The sequence below is a fragment of the Salmo trutta genome, chromosome 6 (genome assembly GCF_901001165.1).
Source record: "Salmo trutta chromosome 6, fSalTru1.1, whole genome shotgun sequence".
Classification (NCBI taxonomy): Eukaryota; Metazoa; Chordata; class Actinopteri; order Salmoniformes; family Salmonidae; genus Salmo; species Salmo trutta.
Window position 1 is genome coordinate 46,757,995 of NC_042962.1, and position 13,896 is coordinate 46,771,890.

At 41.4% G+C, this 13,896-nt stretch overlaps 1 protein-coding gene across 1 annotated transcript; it reads left to right on the forward strand.

The window, feature by feature from the left end:
- Positions 1–535: 535 nt before the first annotated feature.
- Positions 536–13,349, forward strand: LOC115196065 (actin-related protein 3-like). Its single transcript, XM_029756578.1, has 12 exons — positions 536–750; positions 1,344–1,399; positions 7,783–7,907; positions 8,317–8,427; positions 8,513–8,608; positions 8,966–9,073; positions 9,364–9,507; positions 9,742–9,915; positions 12,018–12,110; positions 12,357–12,482; positions 12,631–12,714; positions 12,914–13,349. The coding sequence occupies exons 1-12, from the start codon at positions 707–709 to the stop codon at positions 13,007–13,009; spliced, it is 1,257 nt and encodes a 418-aa protein (XP_029612438.1). The 5' UTR covers positions 536–706; the 3' UTR covers positions 13,010–13,349.
- Positions 13,350–13,896: the final 547 nt, after the last annotated feature.

The window sequence follows — 13,896 nt, forward strand, 5'->3', positions numbered from 1 at the left end:
CCCACATGTCACGGTCACAATTTTTCCAACATCATGACACTTATTTGGAATCTGTGGCTCAAGTGGTTTCAAAGCTATTGTCGAATATCCAACTTCAAACTGATTTTAACTCGGTCTCTGAAAATGATGGAAACTTTTGAGATGGGTGAAACTGATCACTTGGGTGAAACTGATCACTAATGCAGTTTACTTCTAGGATAGAGAGAACAGATCTTGGTTTTCATGTTCACCCAAAATGTCAACCTAACGCATTGATACAATGCATCATGCAATGTTCAAAGAAGATATTATATTCAGATAGTCTACTGCACTCATATCAGTCGTCACAGAATCCTGTCCGTGAATTGACTGAACACAGTTATTCTGCTGCTACTATACAAACTACCGGTACATTATAGAGAATAATTGTTTAATATGTTTACATTTCAATTAGAAAGTGTACATTCACCTCCCCTTCTGATAAGGTGCGATATTAGAAATGCTTTAACAAACGTTATGATCAGCGTCGCGTCAGCCGCTTTCAACTTCCGCATCAGGTGATTGCGGAAGTAACTTCACTCTGCGGGTTCAGGGTTCCGCCTCTAAACTAGCTAGCTAAATAAATGGTTATCCCTCTACCCAAAACAAACGACTTTCCTTTTTATAAGACCCATTGGAATAAAGCAGCAATTCACTATTGCAGTCTGCGGTAGATATTTAAGGAAACATGGCTGGACGTCTACCGGCTTGTGTAGTTGACTGTGGCACAGGGTACGTACCAAGTGTTAATGCTAATAACTAGCTAACTGATTCATTGGCTTTAGCTAGATGCACCCAGACAGGGCAGAAATGTTGGGCGTGCAAGGTAAACCAATCAAGATAGCTAGCTAGTCAGCAACAACCTTAATTTGCTTAATTTCGTTTAATCCACCCTGCAAGATAGCTAGTTAACCATTTTAGGCATTAGAAGATAGCTCGCTAGTAGCTAATTTCCATCAGGGTTCCCCACTCGTTAGGCGTTACATTCGTAGTATGCATTGACTTTAACCTGTTACAGGAGTCTACGTAACTGTTTCAATTTATGGAAGCGTATAACTGGCCTAGTCCACAGACAGTCATGCCACCTTTTAGATGAGTGGTTTCTAACCTTTTTCGGTTACTGTACCACCAACTGAATTTTCACTGCTCGGACTGAGTACCCCTTGTGTGCATTTTACCAGTAGGCCTATGGTCTCACGAGGCTTCTCAAGTACCCCCCCTGTGGATGGCCAAGTACCCCCAGGTTGTGAACCACTGCTTTAGATCATGCATCATTAGAATCTATATAACCCACTGAACTTTCTCATGCAATGCTTTTGTTGTAGGTACACAAAGATTGGATATGCTGGAAACACAGAGCCACAGTTTATTGTTCCTTCATGTAAGTATTTCTGTATCATACATCAGCGGTTCCCCAAACTCGGTGCACATTTTGTTTTTTGCCCTAGCACTAAACAGCTGATTAAAATAATCAACTAATCATCAAGCTTTGATCATTGGAATCACCTGTGTAGTGTTAGGGCAAAAACCACCCCCTGTGGTCCCAAGGACCGAGTTTGGGGAAACGCTGTCATCTTCTAATGATAATGTACCATGTTCATTCATATGTGGCCCTTGATCATGAGTTCCTTTCCATTACGTACACATGAGTCATTGGACTGTACTGAGGAGATTTGTTAAGAGCCGCGATGCTCGGTCTGAACATTAACACGCATCGCTTGCAGTATGATTTTGGAAGCATAAGGACCTTGTCTTTCATATCAGCGAGAAATAATAATAAATAAAAAAAAATAGGGTTAGCGTTCCCACACGGCCATATGTCCATGTTACAGCGGTTGTTTATGGAAAACGGACAGAACAAGTGCTAAATGGTCTCCAAACACCTGCATCCTTACGTTCAATATGAGTCTGGTAGGGGAATCTGAGAGTGAGGAGAAAAAGCAAACAAACCACAATAGTCAACACAGCCAGCAAAGTCATTGGTCGACCACAGGCACATTTGAGCATTCTGTTCTATAAGGCAACCAAAAAGAAGGCACTGGCTTTTGTTGGCGACCCCCTCCCACCCTCTACACCCTCAGTTCGAGAGGATTCCCTCTGTCCGGCACTTCAAAATGCCCTTGGCCAAGAAGAACGTGTTCAAACATTCATTCGTTCCTTGTGCTGTTGGACTACTAAATGCAAAGTAAATTGTATCGGTTTATGTACTTATCTATCTAGTGCCGTTTAGACAGTGGTCATTTGTGAGTGAATCAATTAATGTCCTCTATGTTAGTGTATGCAACATGATGGACTGACTCGATTAAATGTGTATGATGTGAGAATGTACAGTTGAAGTCGGAAGTTTACATGCACCTTAGCCAAATACATTTAAACTGTTTTTCACAATTCCTGACATTTAATCCTAGTAAAAATTCCCTGTCTTAGGTCAGTTAGGATCACCACTTTATTTTAAGAATGTGAAATGTCAGAATAATAGTAGAGTGATTTATTTCAGATTTTATTTCTTTCATCACATTCCCAGTGTGTCAGAAGTTTACATACACTCAATTAGTATTTGATAGCATTGCCTTTAAATTGTTTAACTTGGGTCAAAGGTTTCGGGTAGCTTTCCACAAGCTTCCCACAATAAGTTGGGTGAATTTTAGCCCATTCCTCCTGACAGAGCTGGTGTAACTGAGCCAGGTTTGTAGGCCTCCTTGCTTTTTCAGTTCTGCCCACATATTGTCTATAGGATTGAGGTCAGGGCTTTGTGATGGCCACTCCAACACCTTGACTTTGTTGTCCTTAAGCCATTTTGCCACAACTTTGGAAGTATGCTTGGGGTCATTGTCCATTTGGAAGACCCATTTGTGACCAAGCTTTAACTTCCTGACTGATGTCTTGAGATGTTTCTTCAATATATCCACATAATTTTCCTGCCTAATGATGCCATCTATTTTGTGAAGTGCACCAGTCCCTCCTGCAGCAAAGCACCCCTACAACATGATGCTGCCACCTCTGTGCTTCACGGTTGGGATGGTGTTTTTTTGGCTTGCAAGCCTCCCCCTTTTTCCTCCAAACCTAACGATGGTCATTATGGCCAAACAGTTCTATTTTTGTTTCATCAGACCAGAGGACATTTCTCCAAAAAGTGTGATCTTTGTCCCCATGTGCAGTTGCAAACCGTGGTCTGGCTTTTTTTAATGGCGATTTTGGAGCAGAGGCTTCTTCCTTGCTGAGCGGCCTTTCAGGTTATGTCGATATAGGACTCGTTTTACTGTGGATATAGATACCTTTGTACCTGTTTCCTCCAGCATCTTCACAAGGTCCTTTGCTGTTGTTCTGGGATTGATTTGCACTTTTCGCACCAAAGTACGTTCATCTCTAGGAGACAGAATGCGTCTCCTTCCTGAGCAGTATGATGGCTGCGTGGTCCCATGGTGTTTATACTTGCATACTATTGTTTGTACAGATGAACGTGGTACCTTCAGGCATTTGGAAATTGCTCCAAAGGATGAAGCAGACTTGTGGAGGTCTACAATTTTATATCTGAGGTCTTGGCAGATTTTCCCATGATGTCAAGCAAAGAGGCACCGAGTTTGAAGGTAGGCCTTGAAATACATCCACAGGTACACCTCCAATAGACTGAAATGATGTCAATTGTCATGGCTTCTAAAGCCATGACATAATTTTCTGGAATTTTCCAAGCTGTTTAAAGGCACAGTCAACTTAGTGTATGTAAACTTGTAAACCACTGGAATTGTTATACAGTGAAATTATCTGTCTGTTAACAATTGTTGGAACATGACTTGTGTCATGCACAAAGTAGATGACCTAATCGACTTGCCAAAACTATAGTTTGTTAACAAGACATTTGTGGAGTGGTTGAAAAACCAGTTTTAATGACTCCAACCTAAGTGTATGTAAACTTCCGACTTCAACTGTATGTGATTATTTTAATGGAAGGTGATGCCAAAGAAAAATGTCCATCCTGGATCGACAAAGTTTTATTCTGTTCTCAACGGAAGATGGATGCCACAAATGTGTTGTCACTGAAAATTACTGTCTGCTGCAACTGTGTTTAAAAGAGTGTACAGTGAGTGTGCACCTTGCATTTGTGAAATTATTTTGATGTGATATAAAAGTAGAGGGCTTTATGTTTTTCGAACCGTACCGCAATTGAGAACCGATTCACGTTTAGATGGAGTATTTGTCTGTTTTGGCTTCCAGAGCCAAGTTACCCTTTAAATAGAAAATCCTTGGTCTATTAGGTGTAACATTCGGCTCCTTTAGTCCATTATTTGGCTAACTCGTAAGGCGGACATACTGTATGGTCATTAGTTAAATGAATCTGCTGAAAGCATTTTGGTATTGGTCCTTCCTGTTTTTCTTATCTGATTGGAGTGCTCAAAAGAAGTAGGCGAGCACGCCTAATTCAACAAATGTAAAACCACAAAGTTTGAAGTTGGCCGCCTTCCTCTAGCATTGAGTCATCCAGTGGACGCTAAATGGCAATGCTATCTTGTTAGAGGACCATAGACTAGTTATTCAGTGACAAATCCAAACCATTTTTGGCTATTTTCAATAATCTTTGCCTATTCACTTGTTTTCAGTACTTGAAAGCTGTACAGACACAGCTTGAAAGGAAGCTAGTTCAGCCTATATTCAGTGATATGGCTCCATAGCAGAAGTCCTCTTGTGCCCCTGCTGACTAGAATAACGGACAAGCTTGCCAAGGCCACCTGCCTATGGACTTGAAGTAGCCAGTAGATAGATGACGTGCACTTTTAGAAGCCTGGACGGATGACAAGTAGGCCTAAACATTTAGAGGATGCAAGGAAGTAGTTGAAGGAGCAATGTTCATCGTCCGACAGTATAATAATATATATGCCATTTAGCAGACACTTTTATCAAAATCGACTTAGTCATGCGTGGATACATTTTACGTACGTGTGGGCCTGGGAAACCAAAGTGCTCTTGGTAAATCTCTCAACTTTGTCAATGAAGTCACATTATGCAGTTAGTTATATGCAGTTAGTTAAAGGCCTAATGCAGCTGTTTTTATATCAACATCAAATCATTTCTGGGTACAATTTAAGTACCTTACTGTAATAGTTTTCCATAAAAATTGTTAAAAAGAAACAGAAATGGCTTTTAAGCAAAATATTATAATTCTCAAGCAATAATTTTGCTAGGACTGTTTGGGAGTAGTCTGAGTAGGGATGGAAAAAATAGCTGTTATTGGTGTAATTTATTTACCGTCTTGTGATGGTCACCAGGCAAGCCGTAACTCAAACCATGTAAAACCTGCAGATTAGAAGGTTCTGTATCGAATGTATTTTCAAATCAAAAGAGAATGATCGCTCTCTCCCAGAAGCTTAGCTGGTGCGTAAAACACGTAAATTCAGACAAAACAAAGGGGTGTAATGGGTTCGCACTCAGTTGTTGGATAAAACTTACCTCATTTATGAAAATAATTAAAAACCTAAAATAACTTATCTTGTTGAAAAATGGCATATGTGACATTGATATTAGTCAAACATTTATTCCAGTGATAAAATTGACTAAAAAGCACAAGTAGGTTAAATTTGGTCATACGGTCAGTATCGTCCAAAACAGAGTTTTGTGAGATTTGTGTTCAAGAGTTCGTCATGACTTAAGGGTTTGGTTTTGATTTCAACAATTCCCATTACCACGGGATAGATATCCAGTCGTATGGCAGAGTACAGACAGCGAGACAGACTTGCCCAGCAGCACAGAGGATCGGACTTTGTTTACATAAAACAACACGTCACAAAAATGTTTTACTTGAGAAATACTGCACCAAACACCTTAGCTAGATGTAAAACTGTGCGACTAAAAGCTCCTCGGCAAAAACGTCAAAATTACTGATTTCTTGAGTTATTTTACGGTGAATTACAAACCACTCCCTCGCCCCTACCAACTCGCCCAGAAGGCGTTCCGTTGTCATTTGTTGCTGACAACAACAAGGGAGACTTTCAGAGTGGCAAGGGGATCAATGAACCCATCAACTTTAGGACACACTCGTGACTTGAATGATGCAATTCATGTTCCACATTCAAATAATAAAACGAACATGAAATTCCAAATAACAAATCCCCCGCCGCCGATTTACAAGATATAAACCTAATTTAATTTGGGAGGTATTCCATTTTTTACATGTCAAGTTTTAAATCGGATGAAAACGATGCATGCTGCATGTAATTAGGCACGCCTCTCCATTCTTTTGTATGAAATTGCGCAAACTCCAAGCATATCGCTGCGTGTGGGATACCACTTCGCTCTGGAGCATGCAGCCTTGCTGGCTTGGTCAAAATGGCTATCAGAGGGTCTAAGTAAGCCCCTACACCCGCTAATTTTCACTCCCTCAGTTTTGAGACACTTGTGTATGTGGCGGAGGCACTCGTGAATGCGCTAATGTAGGGACTATGGAAGGGGGTTATTTGGGATGTAGCATTAGATTCCCGCTAATTATCAAAATCCAGAAAATAGCTATTCTACAACCACCTAAAAGGAAGGGATTCCCAAACCTTCCATAACAACGCTGTCACTTACAGAGAGATTAACCTAAAGAAGAGTCCCCTAAGCAAGCTGGTCCTGGGGCTCTGTTCACAAACACACCCTACAGAGCCCCAGGACAGCAACACAATTGGACTCAACCGAATCATGAAACAAAACGATAATTACTTGATACATTGGAAGGAAATTACAAAAAGAACTGAGCAAACTGGAATGCTATTTGGCCCTAAACAGGGAGTACACAGTGGCAGAATACCTGACCACTGTGACTCACCCAAAATTTAAGGAAAGCTTTGACTATGTAGAGACTCAGTGAGCATAGCCTTGCTATTGAGTGAGCACGCTGTAGGCAGACCTGGCTCCCAAGAGAAGCCAGGCTATGTGCACGCTGCCCACAAAATTAGATGGAAACTGAGCTGCACTTCCTAACCTCCTGCCAAATGTATGACCATATTAGAAAACAAATTCAGTTTTGATAAACTCCCATGTATATTGGGTGAAATACCACAGTGTGCCATCACAGCAGCAACATGTGACCTGTTGCCACAAGAAAAGGGCAACCACTGAAGAACAAACACCATTGTAAATACAACCCATATTTGTTTATTTATTTTCCCTTCTGTTCTTTAATTATTTGCACATCGTTATAACACTGTACATAGCCATATTATGACATTTGAAATGTCTATATTCCTTTCATACCTTTGTGAGTGTAATGTTCACTGGTCATTTTTAATTGTTTATCTAAGTTCACTTGCTTTGGCAATGTAAACATATGTTTCCCATGCCAATAAAGCGCTTTGAATTGATTTGAATTTAATTGAATTCATTCTGACTATTTTGAGAAAGTGATACTGGCTTTATTCCTACGGTGTCTCATGGGGGACAAACATCAGTAACCGCCACATCGAACCACACCCCCATGACTGAAATCTTGTTTTTCATAATGAGCAACCGAAAAACCCGTGCAGAGTCAATGCGTTCAGTATCTCTTTAATAAAAATGGTGGCTCTTTGTTTACTGACTTTACAAGACAAATCGAAGTAATAGGCCTGCCGCTCATTGAGTTTCCTCTTATGTTTAGCATCAGCAGTTTGCGTTCCCTGTGCTTGATTTAATCAGCTCACCTGTGTAACGTTGACTATCAGCAGCCTCAAGTCATGATGTTTCAATCAACAATGTCCTAACCATATGTAGGCTGGTACTAAGGATTTAATTGCGTCGAATCTTCCTAAACTTCAGGTATTGCCATCAAAGAGTCGGCCAAGGTTGGAGACCAAGCCCAGCGCAGGATGACGAAGGGGGTGGACGATCTGGACTTTTACATCGGTGACGAGGCAATAGACAAACCAAATTATGCAACAAAGGTACATTGCATTTTCCAGTGATGGAGGTCTACTTAAAGGAGAAGTCTGCAGTTGCTACATACGTTTTTGGACTGATGGCATATTTTTGGGCTCAACTGGCATATCCCATCAGAACCGAAAATATAATATTGTTTTACTCCAATGTTTGTAATCAAAACATGGTGAAAACTACGATGTTAGATGGTCAGTCTTTGCAACCATATCTCTCTCTATGCATTTTAGAGGTGTTCAATTTCTTCAGCCCCATTAGTCCGTTTTTTCCCCCGAAACAACAATGTCGGGGAGTTCGCTTTGTTATTGCCCCTTTAAAGTTTAAATGTAAAGTCATGCTGAATACCTGTTAGAACTGAATAGCCTAATGGAAAAAATGTGTGTGTGTGTGTGTGTGTGGTTGTTCCCCTTGTAACAGTGGCCCATTCGTCATGGGATCGTGGATGACTGGGATCTCATGGAGAGGTTCATGGAACAGGTCATCTTCAAGTATCTGCGGGCAGAGCCCGAGGACCACTACTTCCTCTTGGTACGTTCATAACATGCACGTTAGTGTGGAAAGTATGCTACCTAGTAGCAGGGACCTATGGGATTTGTGCTTTTCTTTTCCACAGACAGAGCCTCCTCTGAATACCCCTGAAAACCGAGAGTACACAGCAGAGATTATGTTTGAGTCCTTCAACGTTCCAGGTCTTTACATCGCTGTACAGGTAAATCCTCTCTACGTTCTTGGTTGGTTCTATGTAATCTCTTCCCTGCACCTCTTCATGTTCAAGGGTCAAGTCAAACTTGATTTTGAGTGCATTATCACAACTCTCAACACACTTCACAGAGGAAATGAGAGTGTCCGTGAAACCTCTGGGTGGATCTTAATTCTGGGTCCCTTTTCAAAAAAGGAGTGGGAGTGCTGATCTAGGTTCAGATCTCCCCTGATTATATATAATTGTATTGATTGGGATCTAAAAGTCTAAACTGATCCTAGATTAGCACTCCTGATCTGAGACTCTTTGCGAATACGGTTTGTCATCATTAGTGGAAAGTGGCAAGGTCTGTGTTTTCCTCCTCAGGCGGTCCTGGCGCTGGCAGCCTCATGGACCTCCAGACAATTGGGTGAGAGGACCCTGACGGGGACGGTGATTGACAGCGGTGATGGGGTCACCCACGTCATCCCAGTGGTGGGTACATTCGTTCGATCAACATTCCATATAGTCCTTACTAGAACTGGGTCATGTTTAGTAGGTAGCAAACGTTTTGAAACAAAGTGAAACGGGGAGGTACTTCCTGAACTTGTCCAACAAGAACACATTTTCTTAATCTGCTGCAAAAGTTTGGAACAGTGTGCCCTACTGAACACTACTCGGCTGTATTCTACCTATATACTATTGCTAACACATACATGGTAACATTACATTCCTGTATGAGCGATAATAGATTGTGTTGTCAATTGGTGTTTGTTTTCTTCCAGGCGGAAGGCTACGTCATCGGTAGCTGTATAAAGCACATCCCTATCGCTGGTCGAGACATCACCTACTTCACCCAGCAGCTGCTGAGAGAGCGGGAGGTGGGCATCCCACCAGAGCAGTCATTGGAAACAGCCAAAGCCATCAAGGTACCAGCACATTTATAATTTTTTTTGTTCCCTGCACAAACCAAAGGAATTATTACATGTAATATTTGTGAGCATTTCTCAGGTTCAACAGCAGAGGTCAGTATTGCTGCACCATTGACTAGAGATGTACAGTCACAGATCATGACTCCTTGTTAACTCTTTGGCATCTACCCAGTGTCTTATGTACGCTTGGTTATGACTTACAATTGATAATGATTCCATATTGTGTTCCAGGAAAGGTTCAGTTATGTCTGCCCTGACCTGGTGAAAGAGTTCAACAAGTACGATACGGATGGCTCTAAGTGGATCAAGCAGTACACGGGCATCAACTCCATCAGCAAGAAGGAGTTTACCATCGACGTGGGCTACGAGCGCTTCCTCGGCCCTGAGATCTTCTTCCACCCAGAGGTATGATCCCATTTATTTTCAATATATATTGTTGTGCTTGTGTTATGTAATGTATTGTATCTAGTGCTGAGCGATTACTGCTTTATGTTTTAATAATCTAACCAAAATCACAGATTTCGGTTTCAATATTTTTTTTTGAAACATGAAATGCATTGTGCATTAAGTGGGTTGAATACTGTAACAACACAGAATAAAACAATACAAGTCTCATGATGGTAGTGACTGGCCATTACTGCTTATCACTTATAACCATTTATTTAGTCACTTTACATTAATAAAATATTTCAGTTCTGTATATTACATTTGTTTTATTTGATGACTTTGTTATTTCATTCCAAGTCATCATCTCTTTAGAGCTGCTGCCTATGCTGTCTGACAAAATCACAATTTTGTAGTTCTTCAAAGTAAATAAGGCATACTTTTATGACTGCTGAATACCAACTGTCAAACACTTAGATCATGTATATTCAGGTAGAGATATCTTTGTGTGTGTGTGTGTGTATATAATGTATGTATGTATGTATGTATGTATGTATGTATGTATGTATGTATGTATGTATGTATGTATGTATGTATGTATGTATGTATGTATGTATGTGGACACCCCTTCAAATTAGTGGATTTGGCTATTTCAGCCACACCCGTTGCTGACTTGTATAAAATTGAGCACACAGCCATGCAATCTCCATAGACAAACATTGGCAGTAGAATGGTCTTACTGCAGAGCTCAGGGACTTTCAACGTGGCACCCTCATAGGATGCCACCTTTCCAACTAGTCAGGTTGTCAAATTTTTGCCCCCCTGCTAGAGCTGTGCCGGTCAACTGTAAGTGCTGTTATTGAGAAGTGGAAACATCTAAGAGCAACAACGGCTCAGCCGCGAAGTGGTAGGCCACACAAGCTCACAGAACGGGACCGCCAAGTGCTGAAGCTCATAGCTCGTAAAAATCATCTGTCCTCGGTTTCAACACTCACTATCGCGTTCCCAACTGCATCTGGAAGCAACGTCAGCACAATAACTGTTTTTTTTTCAGGAGCTTCATGAAATGGGTTTTGATGGCCCAGCAACCGCACACAAGCCTAAGATCACCATGCGCAATGCCAAGCGTCAGCTGGAGTAGTGTATAGCTCGCCACCATTGGACTCTGGAGCAGTGGAAATTTCTCTGTAGTGATGAATCACGCTTCACCATCTGACAGTCTGAATCTGTGTTTGGCGGATGCCAGGAGAACGCTATCTGCCTGAATGCAAAGGTCTGGGGTTGTTTTTCATGGTTCGGGCTAGGCCCCATAGTTCCAGTGAAGGGAAATCGTAACACTACAGCATACAAAGACATTCTAGACGATTCTGTGCTTCCAACTTTGTGGCAACAGTTTGGGGAAGGCCCTTTCCTGTTTCAGCATGACAATAGCCCCGTGCACAAAGCGTGGAAGAACTTGACTGGCCTGCACAGAGCCCTGACCTCAACCCCATTGAACACCTTTTCGATGAATTGGAACGCTGACTACGAGCCAGGCCTAATCACCCAACATCAGTGCCGACCTCACTAATGCTCTTGTGGCTGAATGGAAGCAAGACCCTGCAGCAATATTCCAACATCTAGTGGAAAGCCTTCCCAGAAGAGTGGAGACTGTTATAGCAGCAAAGGGGGGGGGACCAACTCCATATTAATGCCTATGATTTTGGATTGAGATGTTTGACAGGCAGGTGTCATATGATGTACCCCGCAAAGTAACATCTGCTCTCTATATCACCTCACGACCACTCTTTCTTCTCTGCTCAGTAGCAGGCATAAAAGAAACAGACTGGACAAGTAGAGGCACAATGGATTATGGTCATTGTAGCTAATTACCATGTTTTTATGCACTAAACTATGTAGAATATTGGCCTGTTGGAAGCTACAACTCCCTACTACATTGCACAGTTCAGGCTGGATCTGTTTTTATCTCTAGAGAAACTGAGATGTGCGGCATTGAGCTCACAGAAAAAAACTGAACTAAGTGGAATTCAAATAATTGAACTGACATTTCTGTTAATCACTCAGCTCTAATTGTATCATAACATTGGTTGTACTGTATTTGTTGTGCTTTTCTCCTCCCCCAGTTTGCCAACCCTGACTTCACCCAGCCCATCTCAGAGGTTGTTGATGAGGTCATTCAGAACTGCCCTATTGACGTCAGACGTCCCCTCTATAAGGTACGTCTGTGGAGTTCAAGTTTGTTTTATTTCATTCACATGACTGGCGACAAGAACATTGTGTTTGACAATAGAAAAGCATCATGATTTACTGAAACATAAACGTATGCCAGATACTGAGACTTGTCTCCATCCAGAAGTTAGGAGATTAAGTATGACGATGAAATGTGTTCTACTTTCTTAATGATCTATTCAGGAGTATGTTGAGGTTCCAAGTGTCTATTTACCTTGTCTGTTGCTATGCAGAACATCGTGCTCTCTGGAGGCTCCACTATGTTCAGAGATTTTGGCCGTCGTCTGCAGAGGGACCTGAAAAGGACAGTGGACGGCAGACTGAAACTCAGTGAGGAACTGAGCGGTGGCAAGTTGAAGGTGAGAACCGATTTACATTTGACCTAGTCAGCTGATGTACTCTATAGGGATGCTACAGCTTTATGGGTGTTGTGGCTCCTAAAATGTTTCCAGCATAATCATTGGTGTTATTGGCTCAATGATGACATGTTTCATGTTTTCTTGTCAGCCCAAACCCATCGACGTGCAAGTCATCACTCACCACATGCAGAGATATGCTGTTTGGTTCGGCGGGTCTATGTTGGCATCAACTGTGAGTTCTAAAACTTAGAGGGATCTTTGTCTGTTAACTCATGTTACTATCAGAGATGTGTATATATATTCTACTGATGTAAAAGCTAAAGACAGACAGTTGAAGGCTTTGTTTGCCTTGGTTAGAATATAAAATAGGAAACTTGAAAGGAAAAGTGTACACCAACAAATAATAACGGTCATATCTACTCTTTCCTCAGCCGGAGTTTTACCAAGTGTGCCACACCAAAAAAGACTATGAGGAGATCGGACCGAGCATCTGCCGCCATAACCCTGTCTTCGGGGTCATGTCTTAAAAAGGACTTCCCTCGGTTATCACTGGAGCTTGCAGTTGGAGCAGAATGGAGTGGACGGACAGAGGCAGAGTGGCATTACTGCACAACAGTCGCTGCTTAATCCAGCCTATTTCCATGGCTACGGTTAAAGACAAAATACAGGAAGAGAATGACTAGATTCTATTCCTATGGAGAATGAGTCATTTATCAACTGCAGACCAAACTATCAGGCTGACAAACGGGGGTGAATATCTATGTAAAAGAGAAGGAAATGGTGTCTTAAAGCCAAGTGCATTTTCAGAGCAATTGTGTGGACACAAAATAATGTGCAAGATAATAAAGTCGACTCATGTATGATTAAGTATGTGCCCGACGTATGTTGTTATTATTATGGTATCTACACATACAGCAATTAAGTACAGTTGGATTATATTTAGTCAATAGCTCTTTTTTTCAGATGCACTTCTGAGTGTTCAAGGGTAGAGCTTGTTTATATTTCATATTATTGAGTTTTTATATATCTATATATATATTACACACTACCATTCAAAAGTTTGGGGTCACTTAAATGTTCTTGTTTTGAAACAAGCTATTTTGTTTGTCCATTAAAATGATATCAAATTGATCAGAAATACAGTGTAGACATTGTTAATGTTGTAAATGACTATTGTAGCTGGAAATGTCTGATTTTGAATGGAATATCTACATAGGCGTACAGAGGTCCATTATTAGCATCCATCACTCCTGTGTCCCAATGGCATGTTGTGTTAGCTAATCCAAGTTTATCATTTTAAAAGGCTAATTGATCATTTAGAAAAGCCCTTTGCAACAGTCTTCCCTGTGGCTCAGTTCGGTAGAGCATGGTGTTTGCAACGCCAGCATGGTGTGTGCAACGCCAGGGTTGTGGG

What these genes read in the sequence shown, in the direction of transcription:
- LOC115196065 (XM_029756578.1), top strand. Translation starts at nt 707, where the DNA reads ATGGCTGGACGTCTACCGGCTTGTGTAGTTGACTGTGGCACAGG. An exon ending in TCACCCACGTCATCCCAGTG is followed by an intron (nt 9,074 to 9,363) that starts GTGGGTACATTC and finishes GTTTTCTTCCAG; the next exon opens with GCGGAAGGCTACGTCATCGG. An exon ending in AAACAGCCAAAGCCATCAAG is followed by an intron (nt 9,508 to 9,741) that starts GTACCAGCACAT and finishes ATTGTGTTCCAG; the next exon opens with GAAAGGTTCAGTTATGTCTG.